The sequence below is a fragment of the Marmota flaviventris genome, chromosome 8, assembly GCF_047511675.1.
Source record: "Marmota flaviventris isolate mMarFla1 chromosome 8, mMarFla1.hap1, whole genome shotgun sequence".
NCBI lineage: Eukaryota > Metazoa > Chordata > Mammalia > Rodentia > Sciuridae > Marmota > Marmota flaviventris.
Genome location: NC_092505.1, coordinates 42,707,685 through 42,727,511, shown reverse-complemented (window position 1 = coordinate 42,727,511; position 19,827 = coordinate 42,707,685). Strand labels below are relative to the sequence as shown.

Below are 19,827 nucleotides of genomic sequence, written 5' to 3'. Positions count from 1 at the left end.
TAGCTAGCACTCCTAGTTGGTTATGATTAAAGGTGGAAAAGACAGAGTATATTTTTAAATAGAGTAGGGAAGGAAGGTGACTATGGGATTTCTTTTGCCAAGGAGTGTGCTATGGTTTTTTCTTTTCTTTCTTTTTTTTTTTTTTAACAAACCTGGCTCAGAGACAAGATATAATAATACTAATATCCAACACTGATGTGCCAGGCACAGCTCTAAGCACTTACAAGATAGAGCAGTAGTGGGAGATTTCAATTATTCAAACAACAGCTGGAAGTTTAATTTTGCTATAAGTCTAGCATCAGCACAAATCCCGATTTGCCTCACTGACTCATCTCCAGAGTAGGATCTGGCATCTGATGCCTGGGTTTGCATCCTAGCTCTGCTGGGTGTACAGTGGCAAGTTCTGTGGCCTTGAGCAAGCACCTTTGTCCCAGGAGACCTGTCTGTTGAGGGTAGCAATAGTGACTCACTCCTTCATTGTGCTCATGGGAGGATTCCAAGGGGTGTTGTAGGTGAAGGGCCAGCCCAGCACCCAAGGAAGCTCTCACCATGCATGAGCTGCTGATGTTACGTCTTCCAAGTAAGGGTGCTGTTTCAACCAACAATGCATAAATTGAGGTGATGTGGAAGTAATGATGACTAAGAGACGACTTCTGGTCTAGGAGAAGATAAGGAAAAGGAGACAATGCTGGGCTCATTTCAAGAGTGTGGAGAAAAGTGTGACTTCATGAACTCTAGCCTAAATTCCTAACTAGGAATATGTGTATGAAGGATAGAAGGGTAGAGGGCATTCCAAAATAAATTTCTAACTAGTCATTAATCATATTGAGAAGAAAAAGGAAAGGAGTTTGCTTTGGGTTTTTAAGTCACTGTGACAACAGCAGGGAGCTCTAGCTGAACCCATCCTCTAAGGGAACTTGTGCACATACACGCAGAAACAGGGTGTGTGCAAGCACCTGGGTGTGACCACACAAAAGCAACTCACGTCTCTGAGCCTGGCTCAGGCAAACTGAAGGCCAAGCAGAATGACAGACAATGTTCAAAGCAAAACAACAAAAACGTGGAAAGCAACACTCAATAAGGACTCTGCCAGTATGGAAGAGTTCTGTCTTTTCCAGAGTAGTAGCCCTAAACTAAAAATGAAAGAACAGATGCTGAAGCCCAGTGTAAATCAACAGAGACTTAACTGACCTTGGGAAATACACATACATTTGAATCCAAGTTGCTGGACAATCCTCTAGATGTTATTCAGGGCCCACTTTGGCAATTCTAGAAAATGGAGTTGGTTCTATCTAATGAGAAGCAAATAGACATGTCCCAGTTTTCAAAAATAAGAAAAGGGAATATTCTGGAAACACATGGATTTCATTTCTATCCCTGGCAAGATTCTAGAATATGTAATTAACACAGATATTAGTGTGTTAATATGAGTTCTCTTATTTCTTTCCTTTTAGAGGTCGTAAGGGAGTCATTTAGAAAATCTTATTTGATCTCAGCATAATGTCTTATGCTTTGATGGAAAGAACACTGACTTGAGGTCTGGAGACCTGGATTTTAATCTATTCTACCATTAATTAATTAGATAACCACAGGGAAGTTTCTTTCCCTCACCAGGTCTCATTTATGAAATATGGGACATGTTCTCTTAGGTCCTGCTCACTAAGTTCCTTGATTCCACTGTGTAATGAAAACTGGGCTGGTTAGATACAGTTCAATCAGAATGTGCAGCCCCAATAGAACAGTCACATTCTAAGGACTGCCCGTGTACCATGAATGGGACCAAGGAAAGAAACTGGTCCCTGGTTTTGCCTTATGTACTCATGTTAATGACTTAATCCCCAAATGATAAGAGAGCTAGGACCAAGGGTCACAAAATGAAGATTTGATTGGACTGGAAGAGTTTGGGACCTTTCAAATTATCCAAATGTCTGGAGGTCTGGAGTTGAGGGGCTGCCTCTGATAAAAGTCAGATAAAATTAATTAACATAAATGCAAAGTTCTATGTCGAAGCTATTTTTTTTAAAAGGCTGCACAACTGGGCATGGTGGCCCACCTCTGTGAGTCCAGCTACTTGGAAGGCTGAGGGAGGAGGATCACAAGTTCAGGTCCAACCTGGGAAATTTAGCAAGACCCTATATCAAAATAAAAATAAAAAAGGCTGGGAGCTTAGCTTAGTGCTAGAGCAGCCCTGGGTTATATCCCAAGCAACCTCTGCCCCAGGGGGAAAAATCCTATACAAGTGCAACTTAGGGAAGAGCTGGCTTAGAAATAGATCATGGGATAAAGGTTCAGGTGACTGAGATGACTACCCATTTAAACCGAAGGGATGCCATCATCTAGCTGTTAATGAAAGGGCTAGCATAGCTGTCATTGTGGGTAATGATATGGGTAATGGTAGGGGGTAACCCGTATTGAGCTCTTACATGGGCTTTACATATTGTCTCATTTTGGGGACATGACAGTGTCATAGAATTCCAGTCCTGGTCAGGGCTGGTCTCATTGCCGCCTGCCCCATCAGTCCTGTTTTGAGTGTTATTCTCAGTGCTGGGAGTCTTACCAAGTCGGTTGGCAACAAACTGGAGCATGTACAAAATAGGACAGCCAAAATGAGAAAGGGTCTGAAAACCAAGTCCGGCAGGAAAAGGTTAGGAGAGTGGACAGGCTCAATCGGACAGGCTGTACAACTGCTGTGGTGTGGAGGGAGGAGGCAGAAAGGAGTCCTCCAGCTTAGGCTCCGACTGCCTGCTGTCAGATCTGTGTGTTTCCACAGCCATGTGCTGTTGAGCAAGTGACTTAGCTTCTTCTGTGCCTCGGTTTCCCCACACATAAAGAGAGGTTAGTCATTGTAGATTATCATGAAGATAATCAAGGAGATGTGTATAAAAGCTAATGTGGCACATGGCAATGCTTCATCCATATGCACAGTGATGGTGGTGATCATCAGTGTGGCTGCTGGGCTGCCCCTATGGAGGAGAAAGGACGTCATTCCACCTGGCTTCAGAAAGAAGAACAGGACCAGTGAGCAGAAGCAAGAAAAAAGAGAGAATGTGGGTCCATATAAAGAGACCTTTCAAATTATCCAAATGTCTGGAGGTCTGGAGGGAATTGAGGGGGCTGCATCTGATAAAGAGTGGGAACTCTCTGCAGCCCAAAGGCAGCACCACGGATCTCTTTTTCTTCCTTCAAAGCTACTAATAACATCACAGGGCCCCACCCTCATGACCTCATCTCATCCTGGTTACCTTCTCAAGTCCCCACCCCTTAATTCTGTTACAGTGGCAAATAACTTTCAACATGAGTTTGGGAAGAGACCTTCAAACCTTAGTAGTCGGCAAACTTTAGAGTGTATAGTAGATTTTTTTGTCATATGATTTTGACTTTACTTTTCTCACAATAATCAAGATAAAGGGTATGGACTTTGTAGTCAAATTCTCCACATTTGAATCCCTGCTCTGTTATTTCTTAGTTGTAAACTTGGATAATATAGTTCATCCAGTTGGTTCTTCCAAAGCATAGTAAGTTACCCACAATCCTAAGGAATGAGGATCAGAGCTAATACATTTCTGCTGTGTTGGTAAACATTATGCCAAGGTGGGCTGACACTAGAGGCTATATATATGAGACATACAAGGCTTTTCATGCCTGGTGAGAAATCTAGTGATAGAGATTGGTTGAATAAAGACACTCTGCAAGTTTATGTGTCAAATTTATACTTACAATTCAGATATGAAAGACAGGCAAATTCTTAAAGACTTCCAAAGACAGGCAGGATAAAATAAGAGGGAAAAGAGGGAATAATAATTTTTATTCTTGTCTTTTTTTTTTTTTTTTGTACCAGGAATTGAACCAAAGAGCACTTAACCATTAAAGCCCTTGTGTGTGTGTGTGTGTGTGTGTGTGTGTGTGTGTGTGTGTGTGAGTGTGTGTTGCTGGGGATTGAACTCAGGGTCTTGTGCATGCGAGGCAAGCACTTCACCAACTGAGCTATATATCCCCAGCCCAAGCCTTTTTTATTTTTTATTTTGAGACAGGGTCTCTCAAAGTTGCTGAGGCTGACCTTGAACTTGCAGTCCTCCTGTCTCAGTCTCCCAAGCTGTTGGGATTATAGGCACGCACCATTGAGCTGGGCTTTTTTTTTTTCCTTTTGCTTGTTGAGTATATACTCTGTTAAGTTCTGGAATCGATATTCCTATACATATTTATAGTGATTAGGAAGGGGCAGAATTGATGGTAATGAGGTTGGAATGGAGAACTGTTTGGCAATTAACTTGGGAACTATCCCTAGAGCATTTCTAGACCCACTGAAATCTTGTGCTATCTTCCCCAGAGCTGACTCAGGACTGGCTCCCCATCTCACTATAGTGGTTAAAGCATTAGACCTACTTAAGATTTGGTTTCTGACAATGGCAGGGTGGTAGCTGAAAAGACCCCCCTCCCCCACACACACTTCTAGAACACCTTAGGTTGAAGTCCACTGGCCTTTTCTGTCTGTCCCCAGTGTGACGGAGTGGAGGTGGACCTGAGCAACATCTTCCTTGAAGGCATTGCCATTCTCAACATTCCCAGCATGTATGGAGGCACCAATCTCTGGGGAGAAACCAAGAAGAACAGGGCTGTGATCCGGGAAAGCAGAAAGAGCATCACTGACCCTAAGGAACTGAAATTCTGTGTCCAAGGTAAGCCAGACATGAGGACAGTTGCTCTAGACCATGTCCCTGTGGAAGGTGGGCCAGCAAAGCATCTCAGGACCTATAGCAGGCTCTTCTGTAAGGTCTGACAGCCTGCCAAGGACCTGGTACCCTGGGAGTGTGGTGACCCATCATCCCTGGTGTTGCAAAGCTTACAACCTAATTGAGAAAACAAAATTTCTAATAAGGGGGGGACTGATAGTTATCAAACCAAGGGACTCCGTAAGATTAGATGTCAAACGCTGCTCCTGTAGTTATCAGAGTTCTCCAATGTCCATATCCAAAAGTCAATTCTCAGCCCTCATTTCACTTCACCTTCATTCAAACCCCACGGATCACCCCCTTGTCCTGGAAACACTTTGTATACTTGGCTTCGAGGACTCCACTTACTAGTCACTCCTCTTCATTCCCTGTTCTCTTGGCCTTTTGATGCTGGAGGGTCCCCAGGCAGGATCCTAGATCCTCTTTTCTGTCTGTACTTGTTTCCTTGGTGACTTCATCCAGTTGTGAGGCTCTATTTAAATATCCCATGTGTGCCCATGATGACTCCAAGCCAGTCTGGCCTCCTGATGTGTCCCGCATCCTTTCCTGCACTTCCCTGGAGAGGATAATGGACATAGCAAGCTCCATGTGTTCGAGGCTGAACTCCTCTGTCTAGCCCATCCTGTGGTAACTCCAGCCTCCATAGCCCTCTAGTCAAAGCATTGGCACCACCTTCCATGCCTCTTTTGTGTGTGTGTGCATGTGTGTGTGTGTATGGTGCTGGAGATTGAACCCAGGGCCTTTGCATGCAAAGCAAGCAGTCTACCAACTGAGCTATATCCCCAGCCCCCTCCATGCCCTTTTTACCTCACATTTCACACCCAGTCCATGAGAAAACCTACGAGCTCAACTTTTCAAAAACATCAGGGTCCAGCCACTTCTGAGCCACTACTTTCTGTGTCCTGTATGACTGACTACAGGTCCTCTGCTCCTCCCTGAGCTGAACACAGTCTGTTCTCACCACCACACCAGAGATCCCTGTAAAAACATTAGATTAGGACACTCATCTGCTCAAAATCATGCTGTGGCTGAATAAAAGGCTAAGGTCCTACAGTGGCCAATAGGCCCATATTGTCTGGCCTTCCACCACCTTCCAGACCCCATCTTCTGGGACCCCTCCTTCACTTTCCCTGGCTCCTGTACATAGTGGGTTGCTTCCATGAACCCATTATTCATTCACTCTAGAAAAACCAGGCAGTATACCTCAGAGGCCACCTGCTGGGCCCTTTGATTGTAACCCACCAGAATACAGAAAGTGCCCTTAAGATGACTTTCACTCCAACCCCTTATCGGCTACCTCCACAAAGATCTGAACAGAGATTCAGGCTAAACTTCTGGCACCTTGGTTCCTCTGTCAACTGTTGGATCTTCCTGGGTTCTCAGTGGCCTGGGGAGCCCCAGGAAAGAGACCATGTTGCTGGTGATCCCTGCCAGCAGCTGGGGAACTGAGTTCTAGTCCAAGTGTTGCTACCAGTCTAGTTATTGGCATCTCAGATTTCTTTGCTGTGAAATCTACTTCTCATGTAAACCTTTGATAGCTGGATAGATGGGGTTGAACTAGATCACCAGTTCTGAATCCCGGCCTGCCTGTTGAAAATGACCTTATCCATCTCTGGGTTGGTTCCTAGGAATCTAGGTTTGTCTTGTGCTCCCTGGATGACCCTGGTGGGCTGCCAGGTTTGAGAACCACTTATAGAGACAGACACATGCCCAGAGTGTCTTCTAGCGTTCTGTGTTCTCTGATGTCCCAGGATATAATTGCTAAGGTTGGATGTAATCCCACCAGTAGGAGACAAAGCTTGGCTGACCCTCGGAGGGCGGGGTTCCTTGCTTCACACCCATCTTAGACAATCAGGTTGTTATATTCCAGGGCGAGGTCATCAAGAAATATCATCTCCACACTTTGTCCTTTAAGAAGACTCAGGAATTTTTGTTTCTGTTGCCCTCTTAAGGCCCTTTTCTTTGGCAAAATAAACTTTTCAATTTGTATAAATTATTAAACAGAATAATGCATTCCTTCTTCCTCCCTTGGCAGGGGAAGTTGTGGGTGCTAGCAGAGGGTGGGGGAAGCACTGGATATTGTAGAACGTTCCTGCAAATTTTCCCACCCTGGTGATCTCAACCCCCATTCTGGCATCCAGCCCTGTCACAACAGAGAAGGGAGTGAGCATAGCAGAGCCCTCCCCTCTTCCCACCCCAGGGCTTGGGGAAGCATCTGAGGTCAGGTTCTGGTTAGGACTCAAGGTCAGCCTTCATCTTCCCCTTAAATGTCTGATCTAAGTGTCTGATATTCATCTTCCCCTTCTTCAAGAGAGAGTGAGTATCTGCTGATCACTCTTGACCGTTATGTACAGGAACTCTCTTCCACAAATCCCCCTTTCCTACCCCCCAAAATGTGCTTTCAGGGCTAAAAATGAAGCCACTTCCTGTTCTTTAGATGAGGACATGAGCTGATCAAAGTGGAGGCCAAGGAGGGGCCCTGGCTTCTGGGCTTTGCAGAGACACCAACCCTAAGCTTCCTTCTTATAAGGGCCATGATCTCATATAAGTTGAGTTGCTAATGGAAAAAGCTAACAGCACCTATTTTGGTGGAAAAGCATTGACCTGGGAGTTGGGAGATCCAGGTTCCAATCCAGACTCTGCCTCTTACCATTGTGTGTGACCTTGGGTGCATCCCATCACCTTCTTGGATCTCAGTCTTCTTCTCTGTGAAATAAGTCTAGCAATCACTGATCAGAATTGAAGTATAGTCATATTTTGGTCAACATGGATTTGGGGGACAGAAGTGTATACAATTTTTTTTCTTCTTTCCATGACTTTTACCCCAGGATTTATAGGCTGGGAGGGAGCTCTCTCTCTCTGCAGGGTCTTCATTTGTTAGGATTTCTTCCTCCTTGGAAGTTTCACTGGGACTGGAGGAGAGGGAGAAGTCAGGAGAGAATAATGGGAGTGAAGGATGTGCACACAGGAGGTGGAAGAGGGAATGGCCTTAGAACAGGTTGCGGTCAGGTCTCTGATAGTAGATCTGTCTTTTTTGGAAAAAAAACATTCGAGTAAGAAAGTCATGGAATGTGTTCTGGTGGAAAAGCAATAATGCACACAGAGAAGCACCCGGCTTGCAGCTGGATAACCTGGGTTTAATTTTTGGCTTTATGCTTTCTATTTATAAAAGCTTGGAAAGTTAGATTACATCCCTGAGTCTCAGCTTTGTCATCTATAAAATAACCATGAAAATATCTAGCTTGTTATGAAGCTGGTGCATGTAAAAGCCTGGACCACAGTATAAGCTCAAACTTTGGGGAAAAATAATTTTTCTCCTCCTCTTTAATTCCACTTTATTTTTTTAATTAATTAATTTATTTAAAAATATATATATATATGTATATACACCACACACACACACACACACACACACACACACACACACACGGGATTTAACCCAGGTATGCTTTAGCACTAAGTCACATCCCCAGCCCTTATTTATTTATTTATTATTTTTAATTTTGAGATAGGGTCCCATTAAGTTGCTTAGGGCCTCACTAAGTTGCTGAGGCTGGCTTCAAACTTGTGATCCTTCACATCAGCCTCCCAATTCCACAGGATTATAGGCATGCACCCAGCTTTAATTCCATGTTAGGAATTTTACCTGGCTTTAATTCCATGTTAGGCTGAAGCATGCCAGTCAATTTCTGGCTTTGAATTTCATGTCTTTAGCATTATAATCTACCTACATTGCCACTAGGAAACAGCAGAGCTCCTGCAAACCAACCCAACTTTTGTCCTAGCTTATTAAACTTATACCCCTCAATTGTAATTACTGTTTCCTTTTCTAGACTTTTCAGATTCCAAAGATGGAGGCCGGGGGCATTAATCTTTGTCTCTCCAGTGGCCACCCCCAAGCAGTTACTCAAAAAAAGAAAGAATATTAGATGAGTGAGCACATGACATGGGTTATTTTTAGTTTTTGAAACAACAAAAATAGTGTGAAGTAATCTTTTGTTTTTATATTTCATTGTGGCTTGCAAATAATTTTGCATGAATTAGTTTAATATAATCCTAACCAGAAGCCCATGAGTAATGTCATACCCAGCCAATTTCATATCCCATTTCGTAATTGGGAAAAAACAGAAGCCCAGAGAAAGGGCAGGACATATGTAATTTATGTCCAGGGATAGAATCAGAACCAAGACCCTAGCCTAACCTCCAGTGGCTAGTATCCATCTAGAAAATTTATTAGGCTACTGAGTGTAACGCAAACACCATCTCTCAGAAATAGGAAGCATTTAGACCCAGTCCAAAGAAAGATTCTGCATCTATTTTTTGAAATTCTACTCCTCTTGCAAGGCGAGGTCTAAGGGCCATCTCCTCCTGGAGCCCCAGAAGTGAAACCAGCCTCTAAATTCTTACAGCACTGGCTTTTGCCTTCCATCTCACCAGCACACTGATCATGGGTTGCCCTGTATCAGAGGCAGCCAGAGATGTGTATCCTCCCACTTCTCCCCAACCCATCCCTAGAAAAGGTGTTTGTCACCTGTGTCTCTTTCCAAGCCTACCACCCGGGCTCACAGTGCTCCATAGAAATGTCTGTTGGAGGGAGGGAGAAAAGGGAAGGACTCTTGCCTTCCTTCTGCCAGCACTGTGCGCATGCGTACAGTAGATCTGGAGCAGGACAGTAAAAATAGGAAATGAAAATTTGGGAGGAGAAGAAGTCTTAGGAAGAGTTAACCTGTGCATATTTGTGAGGTTAAGAATTTAGTTTTGTTACCGCTGTTGACCGGTGACGAGTCCTTGCTTCCCCAATATTGAAGAATAACACCAGAGAAGCATGCCGAGGCAAGGTCAGAGTGGAAAATTAGAAGTTTATTAAAGGACAGCAGAAAAGACTTCTCCCGGAGGAAGAAGGGGACCCAAGAGATGGAATCCGTGGAAGTGCGGTTGTCTCTCCATTTTATAGTTCTCGATGATGGAATGTAGGTGGGAAGGCCCGAAGGGTTGGGACACAGATGGGCCAAAGAAGTAATCTGGGCCTAAGTAATGAGTCAGCGTCTTCAAGTTTGCTGTTCATTAACATTTCTTTGGGATGGGCTATCTTCAAATCTGTTGGGGGCTGTTTCCTGGACTTCATTAACATTCCGAGAGTTGCTCAACTTCCGGGAATTCATTCTCAGCATGGCCTCCATTTTAGATTTCACTCGATATTAGACCCGATTTACCTAACTACACTGACTACCTAATTTTAAATCTAGCTTCAGTTTCACGGAGCCATTAGAAACTCATTTGATGAGTAAGATATGCTAACCATCTTCTCATAAGTAATTCAGATAGAGCTCAAAGGACCTGCAATTGAGAGTCCCTGTGAGGAAGAGACTCACCACTGAGAGTTCAAGCCCCAGGCCTCCCTGCAAGCTACAGAACCTGGAATAAGCCAGGACCTTCTCCAGGTCTCTTCAACATTTACCACGTGGAACAATTCAGCATTGTTTTGAGGGTTAAGTGAGATCATCCTTGTAGAGCACTTAGAAGAGTGCCTGGAACTTGATGAGCTCTTAATCAACAGTAATCGGAATTATTGTTTGATAATTAGCATGTGACCCCATTTAGAACTTTACTCTTTTGACTTCTGCTATGGGAATTGGTCTAGAATAACCATAAACTACCAGTGGCTAGAACAGCCTGTAATCCTAGGGCTCTTTAACTGGCACTGCACTCAAGTGTGTCTGGTGTTGCTGCCAGGGTGGGGGTGACTCCTGAGCTGCTGTCCAGAGAAGTAAGGTGAAGCCAGAGGGAGCAACGCCTTGAATCCAGGTGAAGCCCTAAGCTGGACCAGTCCCCAGGAGGTTGAGTGAAGCTGGGAGCTCTACCATTGTTCCTCTGTGGCTCCAGCCCAAAATGTAAATGCAAGACCTCCTATATACTTTCTCCAATTCTTCATTGAGCTTCACACCTGCTGAAGCCAGCCTCCATGCTGTGCTCCCCACACCTGGCCCCTCTGGTTACCACAGATGTCATTTCTTGTCATCCTGTTTGAACTGCAAATGAGTGTCCTGAACACAATTCTAAACCAGTAGGGCAACATCTCCCTAGACTGTCACTAAATAATGTTTGCAATTGTTCTTAAGCAAAGACAAGGAGACAGACACTTTGGGTATAGGGTTCACTTTGAGTCATTTTCCCAGTGGTAGAAACAGGTTTTCTGTCAGATCATTCAATATATACTTAGGAAGTACCTAACAAATGCCAGGCACCAGGTTTGGTAAACAGGGCTCCCCTCACAGGGAAATGTCAAAGCCTGGCTTTAATAAAATAATTCCATAGATAGGCATATGATTAGGGACTGTGGTAAGTGCTAAGAAGAGTCACATGGCTACCCAGGAACGGCAAGGCCAGCCAGCCTATGTGTAGCTTGCAGGTAGCCTTCTGCCACACTAACCTGGCACAAACCAACTGACACAGGTATTCTCCAGGCACATGACTGCAGCTATCAGATCTGCCCTCCCAGGTGTGGAAGCTCTGTCTGGAAAGGGGGAAACCTTCCCATTGCAACGCCCATTGACTCTGCTACTGTGCAAGGTCATGTAGTTTTATCACCTGCACTCTGTGCCCACGCAGATTTTAAAAATTGCATGAACTATGCCCTCCATCCTAAAGCAGGGGAATGGGATGCCAACCAACCATCTCTCAGTATCACACTCCACAGCAAAGAAGGAGAGAGAGCTCAGCTGAGACACCCCAAATAATTTTGAGCACAAGGGTTCATTGTTTCTTGTGACTTTCTTGTCACTTTTATAAAGCCATAACAGAAGGTGCTCTTGGGGGTTCAGGAGCTGTCCAGGGTTGTTCCCAATTTTCCCATGCAATGAGGTCATATAGGGAGCAATAGTTAGCCAATACCCTTTGGGGTTGAGAGAAAATTAAAATGTTCCTAAGTTGTGCACTTAACAGAGGTCGCTCTGCCCAGGTCTCTCCTGTGGATTGAGACAGAGCAAGGCAAGTGACTCCTAAAAAGTCTCAGGGGTCTGGGGGTATACACTAGAACTCCCCTCGACGCTGGGAAGTAACCATGGCAACATATGTGTCATTCCTGCTAAATATTTGCAGACCTATAGAGAGGTTGCTTTGCTTTTCATAGGAAGTCACAGCTTGGTCATTCAGTCCGTCAAGCAGCCCACACTGTAATCAATATGCCCCAAACTTGTCATCATCCCCTCCCTCTTTACAAACCCTCTCCCTCTCCTATCCCCCACTGGCTTCCCCACAGCCACATGTTCCCTGTGGTTCAGGCTAAAGACCCAGGGTCATGCATTTCCCCTCACGTGGTGTCTTTTCACCAGACTGTGAGCTCCTAATGGAGCTCAGATGTCACAGTGCTTCTGTACTCCTGTGCCTGCCAGTTTCTGAGACCTCAAAGGGGCTTACAAATATTAATTGACCAAAAGCACCTGTCAGGAGCACATGAAGCGGTGAGTTAGGGAATTTTTTTTGAGTTGGTCTCGCAGCAAAATGGAATTTATGTGAGCAATACTGGCATGTCATATCCCAGTGCCTCTCTGCCAGCATCAGCCTATGTGGCAACTCGGCAGGGATTGGGGAGGGGAGGGATGCCTCCCATCCTCCCTCTTCCCTTCCCTGAAGCCCCTCTTGATCCCGGCTGGCTAACTCTACATCAAGCGGTAGCTGTGGTCTGTTTCCACAGACATCTCATGGCATCAGGCAGGAGCTGCCCTGCTAGACTCTGCAGGGTTAGGCCAGGTATGTTTTTACAGCTTCCAAATGAAGGCCACACAAAATGGTTCTCAAATGCCAGTTACTATAGAAACGGTGATGTTTTCTATGTAGTATTGAAACACCAGAGTCATAGGCCTCTCAAAGATTTGGAGATCATTTTGTCCTCTAGATAAGGAAAGAGAACCTGCAAGATGAAGAGGCTTGCCCATGGCCACATCCAGACTGAAACGCAGGTCTTTTAGCTCAGAACGGTCCTCAGACCTCTCAAGCAGGAGCCAGCAAAATTTTTCTGTAAAGGAATATGTTAGCACAAATGATGGACACTCATGAAGGCAATAGATGGGAAGCAAACCTCAGGTCAGCAAGCTTTGCTTTGGTAGAACCTGGCACATAGGGCTGAATCAAGGGTCTGGGTTATTTAGGCTTAGTGAAAGGTGCAATAGGAGGGTGATTCCTGGGGTTCATTGTAATGGGGTCCCGCTGGGACAGGAATGCGAATAGGGAATTTGTTGTAATGGGATCAGCTGACCCATTAGGGTGGCGGTTCAGGTGCCAGTCAGGTGCAGCTCCTTTTGTGTTCCTTCACTCTGGCTGAGGTCTGGGCCTTTAGGGAAAACATCCTTGGACTTATTTTCTATAGTAACTGTTAAAATAATTAGGTTTTGTGTACCATACAGTCTTTGATGCATCTACCCAACTCTGTTCACTTAGCATGAAAGCAGCTCTAGACAATCTATAAATGAATGGGAAAGCCTGTATTCCAATAAAACTTTATTGACAAAGACAAGTAGCAGGCTGGATTTGGTCCTCAAGCCATGATTGACCAATTCCTGCACTAGATCTTCAAATGGCCTGTGAACCAGGAGCATAGGCTTTGCCAGGGTGTATGTCAAAATGTGAACTCCCAAGGCCCACAGAGTAGATTCTGCATTTCCACAAGATCCCCCAGTGGCCAGTGGACACTGATATATGAGAAACACTGTGCTGTTGGGCCTGGCTACACTTCCTAAGAATACCAAGAAAGAAATTTTATAGATCAGAAAAATGAAGCCCAGGCAGGTTTTAATTGACCTACCCCAGGTCAGTTGGTAGATCTGGGACTAGAGCCCAAATCCTAGTATTCCACACATGGAATTTCTTCTACACACACCAGAGTACCCGCCCTGACCCCACCCCAACCTCCCCATCTCTGGCTGGCCCTGACCCAACTCAAATTCACTGGGATTCCAAGGGAAGCAGTGGGGCATTCTTCCCCAGCTGACTTATGAATGAAAAGGACTGCAACTCCATCTGTGTCTCCTCCTCCCCCCACACCCCTCTCCAAGCCCAGGGAGGGGCGGACCTGGTTGAAATGTGCCTCTTGAGGCTGCTCACCACCTGCAGAGGGAAACTTGCTCACACAGGTTCAAGCCAGAGTGAGCTCCAATTTTATTCCTGCCTCCAGAGGTCTGCTGCTCAAAATAGAACCACAGAGCCAAGGAAGCTTCCACTTTTCACACAAAGAAGAAAATTCTAGACTAGGTTCCTTAGCAGAACTAGACACCTCAGTTTTCCCTCTTCTGCTGCCTGCTCTTGGTTCTCAAGCCAGTCCCTGTTCCCCTATAGCAGCTCTTGGAGCATTTAACATTGGGCACCTCCTAGATCCGTCCCATGGCAAAACACCATTCTGGCCACAATTTCTGCCGTCTGAATACTGGGTTTCTCTTTGGTCTGTTTCTATTTTATGCAACAAATATTTGTTACGTTGGGCATGCCTACAATCCCATTGGCTCTGGAGGGCTGAGGCAGGAGGATCTTGAGTTCATAGTTAGCCCAACTCAGTGAGACCCTGTCTCTAAATAAAATACAAAAAAGGTCTGGGGATGTGGCTCAGTGGTTGAATGTCCTGAGTTCAATCCCTGGTACTTCCCTCCCCTCCAAAAAAATTTTTTTGTCTTAAGTCAGTTTGGGCTACCATAAACTAAATGGCTTAAACCACAGAAATTGATTTCTCACAGTTCTGGTAGCTGAGAAGTCCAAAATCAAAATGCCAATTTGGTTCTTGGAGAGGGCCTGCTTCCTTGTTTGTAGGCAGACTCTTCCTGCATACTCACACAGAAGGATCATCTCTGTCTCTTAGAAGGGCACTAATCCCTTTCATAAGAGCTTCATCCCCACGACTTAATTACCTTCCAAAGGTTCCCAAATTGGGAGCCAGGGCTTCAAATATGAATTTGGGACTGCTATTCAGTCTCTAGAAGTATTTAATCTTCTTAATCAACCAACAAATGAGTACTGGTATTGTTCATTGAATACCTAGTTATGGGACAAAACTATTTCATATTTAATTATTTAATTCATTTTATGTCTGAGGACATAGGTTCAGTGGAGTTCAGGGATTAGACTGAAATCACACAGATAATGTGATAGAGCCAGATTCACACTTGTTTTTAAGTACCCTAAGATGTCCCAGGTGCTGCAGAGATGAAGCCTGAATACCACGTGGTCCAGTGCTCAATAAGTTCACAATCCGCTTGTGGCCAGCACAGTGTTTTGCTGTGGGATAGGCCTCAGGTAGTGCCTACCAATTTTTTATACAGTGAAGTAAGAGAGTCAGTGCACACCATAGGAGCGTGAGTTCTAAGAAAACGTGTTTCTCCTTTAGAACTCGATCCCCAGTTACTGAGGACTGTGCCATGCATCTCATAAGCAACCAAATATTTGATTGAATGAATGAACAAGACAGAATGTATGTGTGCTAGTAGTTAGAGCTGGAAAGGATTTGAAAAGAGAGTGAATGAGAAAAAAATGGAGCATGGGCTGGGACACTAGCCCCCAGAAGTGGTGCAAGTTCAGAAGACTAGGAAGACAGACTGTTGAGTAATGGCATAGAGTTTGTGCACAATCCTGTGAATCCTAGAAGGCTAATGCAGAATGCACATTGACAATTCTAAGGATTTGATTTGGGAGTCAATGGTCCAAAAGGAAGAAAGGACAGAAGACATCAGTAAGTGAGAGATAGACAAAGAGGATACTGCTGCCTGGATATCAATTCCTCCTTCCCCACAAAGCACCCAACAGAATCTCTGCTTCTTTGGTGCGCAAGTTCAGCCTTCTGCCAGCCTCCCCGGCTAAGGCACACCCTATTGCCAGAGCCTCCTGTTGGCAGAATGGATGCCTTCAGTAGGGACTTGTGTTTCTTTCTACCTCCAGTACACTGCCAACACAATCTCTTCCCATTTTGGTGCGTGTACCCACTAACCCCAGAGAGTCATAGGAGACTCATCACAGGTATTTCTCCAGTTGTTGGATCAGGATCAGCCAGAAATGGAGAGGTAGGGGAAGGTACTGTGTGTAGGAACAGAAAAAAATTCCTAGGTTTGGAAAATAGCACTTGGGCTATAGTCCCAGATCTACCAATTAATGTGACCTTGAACAGATCAGTTAACCTCTCTGGGCCTCATTATTCTAAACTATAAAGAGTCTCTCAGTGGTCCCTATGGTTTGAATATTTATCCTTGCCCAAACTCATGCTGGGATTTAATTGCCATTGTAACAGTATTAGGAGGCGGGGTCTAATGCGAGTTGCTGGTGTTAGGTGCTTAGGTCATTAGGGTCCCACCCTCATGAATGGATTAATGCTATTATCAGGGGAGTGTTATCTTTGACCTATGATTGATTTGGTCAGATCCCTGCAATGTATATATAAGCTCTGCCTGACGATCAGATTTAAGTTGAATTGGAAAGTGCATCACTAATTGATTTATTATATATACTATACCTGGGATTGAAGCTTCTTCAGCTGAGTGGGTAAAGTAATTCCAGATAACACATCAGCTAGCATTTTATCTTCAAGCCAAAGAACTCAACCTTCCTTTTAAGATCACGTTGCCAGAACGTCTTCCTGAGAGGAGTGGAGAACAGGCTCACCCGACTCCACACTCACCTCCCAGTCTGCAGATGTCCTATCACCCTAAGGCACTTTTTCTCTGACTCCTGACCTTTAATCTGAGTCTCTTCTTTGAGTCAGACAGTCTGGGTTTGAATTCTGGCTTTACCCCACACCAAATGTGTGATATTAGGCAAGATTCTTGACCTCCCTGGACTTCGAGGTTTGTTTTTATGTTGAGATAGTAGTTTCTAACAGTGTTGCCATAAGAATCAAAAACAAATAAAAACTTTGCCAAGCTCCAGACCTGCCCCAGAGTCTGTGCCCAGCAGTTGTCCTCACTGGAACCACCAGGTCAAATTCCTGTAGCTCCACAGCCTCCGAGCCTCACCAGACATCTCACCCTTGGATTCTCCCACAGGCATGATGAAATCAGACCCTTGGTGCACAGCCATATCCATCAGAGCCTTTCTTCCTGAGAAATTTTCTACCATGTAGCTCTTTAGACACACACCCGCTCCCTTCTGAAGCACCTGACTCTCCTCCACAGAGGTTTAGAAGCCCTCCTCCCCCATATTCTGCTCCTTCATCAGAGGCCTGGCCAACCCCAGAGGATGAAGCCACATGGAATGGGGTAGGGGTCACAACTTTCCCAACCCACTCCCACACAAGCAGGCCTGGAGGAACCAAGGACAATATGGCAGTCATGTGCCGCACTGAACTCGCTGGGGATTTCTCCTCCCTCCGTGTAAGGTTGCACGAGTGTTCAGTCTTCTGCTCAGCGTGAGGACTGCTGCCAATCTACTCTCAACCCAGACAGTCAGGAAACCAACCCCCACCTTGGCTTCTGCTTCCTACCTGTCTGCAGCAGGATTATGCAGAGTCAAAGCCCACTTGAAGCCCTCAGGTCACCTTTAGGCCTTGCCCCTGAGAGTAGAAGAAACCTTAGTTCCCATGCAACAAAGAGTCGATGCCCAGCAGGACCAGGGATATTAAATCCATGCATAAAAGTTTTCCAGAGCCCACTCTGCTCCTTGCTTCTCTCAGGAACAACCCCACCCCCACCACAACACACACACGCACGCACGCACGCACGCACGCACGCACGCACGCAGCAGCAGCACAGAAAGTAAGGAACTCATTTTTCAAGCAAATGACTGGGCTTTCTTCATGTTTTCAATTTTAAAAAAAAGTAGGGGCACTTCACTTGCTAGGAGGGGCAGTCACCCTCAAGTCTCAACATCTCAATGTCTTTTGCCCTTTACAATGTCTCTGCTTTTTCTCTTCCTGAGAGCCCTCTCCTCCTTGTCCTACCCATCCCTCCTCCCCCATGCCCTCTTCCTCCTCCTTCTCTGTTACCTTCTGTGAGTTACATTAATTACCATCTACGGAAGGCCATGCACTCACCCCATGTAGCAAAGACAGAACTTCCTGAGGACATCCCTTTCTAAGGAAACATAAAATCACAATGACAGCAACTGTTTCCTGGGGGCCTTTCCCATGCAGCTCCAGTGGGATCCAGCCCGGACACTGATGGCATCACTTCTAAACTCACATCGACCTTGTCAGTGAGTGATTATCTCTACATTCATATAAAGGGCAGATTCAGAGAAGTTAAGCAATTTCCCCCAAATGACCAGTGAGTGGCCTAGGAATAGGATTCAGATCCAAGTCTGTCCAGGGCTCACACTCTTCGCTTTGCAAATTGCTGTAAGGGTGCCTTTCTGCACTGGTTTACAGAATGCCAAGGAAGGAACCCATCGGCCTGTTTGTTGCCAGCAAGGGGCCCTGTGCCTCTGTTCTCTAAAGGAAGCATTAGTTGCAAATTATTTTTCAGGTTAGTTATGGTTGGGATACCTGAGGGCCTGCTGCCTTGAGAGCCAGATGGGAACATGGTGGCAAGAGGGATCCAGTTTGGCCAGTTACAGTCTCGCTTCCTTTTTATGCCCAAGGAACCCCAGAGCCACCTCCCCTGTAAAAGATCAGGAAACAGTCTTTGGGGTTCTTTCCAGTTCTCCAACCTGGGCCTTTTCAGACTGCAGTGTTTCTAAACTGTGCTTTAGCCAAGAGCCGTGTTTCATCTGTGTGACCAATCCCAGCGGAGCGCTTAGAAGAACTGATCAGTGCCTGGCTTTGTTGGACTTCGGGTGCCTGAGCCGCCAAGGGCACATGGCCCATGTACATGGAAATTTGGAGGCAAGAGAGGAGCCTGAGGCGATGCCCATTGCAGCCTTGGCGGGCCCAGTCTACAGGGAGGCCTGCCAGCAATCGCTCACCTGTCTAGACTGTGGGGACTGACCCAGCCCCACTGCAGAGCAGAACGAGTTGTGTCTTTTCCTTCCAAGGAGGGTAACAAGGTTCCACATACCTCCAGCACACACCAGCTCCTCAGTAGCAATGATCACAGACATTTCTGTTTACAGAACACCTTCACACTCTTTATCTCTTTTGTTCTCAAAATAACCCAGTGAAGTAGGTTTTATTATTATCTCTCTTATGGACAGAATTGGGTCACTCCCCAAATTCATAGAATGAAGCCTTAGACCCTGGGACCTGGAGTGTGACTGTATTTGTAGACAGGGTCTTTCAAAAGGTGATTAAGTAATAATGAGACCATTGGGGTCAATTCAATCTGACTGGTGTTTTTCGAAGAAGATAAAATTTGTACACACATTGAGATGCACTAGGGATGTGTGCACACGTGCACAGAGGGACATCCATGTAAGAGGCAGAAAGAGAGTGACCAAGGGAAGGTCTTAGAAGACACCAATCCTTTGGCACCTTGATACTTTTTTTCTATACCAGGGATTGAACCCAGGGGTGTTTAACCACTGAGCCACATCCCCAGCCCTTTTATTTTTTTATTTTGATACAGGGTCTCACTAAGTGGCTGAGGGCCTCGCTAAATTACTGAGGCTGGCCTCAGACTTTTGTTTTTGTTTTTAAATAGATTTTTTTAGATTTGTTGATGAATATTTATTTATTTTTATTTATTTACGTGAGGTGCTGAGAATCAAGTGCTCTACTACTGAGCCACAACCCCAGCCCCTGTTTTTTGTTTTGTTTTTCTTTTTCATGGTGCTGGGGATTGAACCCAGGGCCTTGTGCATACAAGGCAAGCAAGCACTCTACCAACTGAGCCCTGGCCTCAACCTTTTGATTCTCCTGCTTTAGCTTCCCAAGTCTCTGGGATTCCAGGTGTGTGCCTCTATACTCAGCTGGCACCTTGGTCTTAGATATGGTCCCTTTGGCTTCCAGAGATAAAACAAAAGGTCTGAAGGAAGAAGTGGACAGTCAGATGTGCCACTTAAATACAGGTGTTTTTCCGGCCTTTACCTGTCAGTGTTGACTTCTGGTCCCTCCTCCCGACAGGGGACTGGACTGAGGAAATAAGAACAAGATGGAGCATTGGCATAAAAGAAGTAGAAAAGGGATCAAAGTCAGGGAAGAGATGAAAGAATGAAAAATCCAACCAAGTGAGATGCCCCACTTGATCTAATCCAA

General features: G+C 45.3%; 1 protein-coding gene across 1 annotated transcript in view; it reads left to right on the top strand.

Moving 5' to 3' along the window:
* Dgkg (diacylglycerol kinase gamma) overlaps positions 1-19,827 on the top strand; it is a 162,879-nt gene that overhangs the window by 119,980 nt on the left and 23,072 nt on the right. Inside the window, exon 21 of the mRNA XM_027951541.2 lies at positions 4,499-4,676. Within this exon, the coding sequence (XP_027807342.1) occupies positions 4,499-4,676 (178 nt within the window). The remainder of the gene's footprint in view (positions 1-4,498; positions 4,677-19,827) is intronic.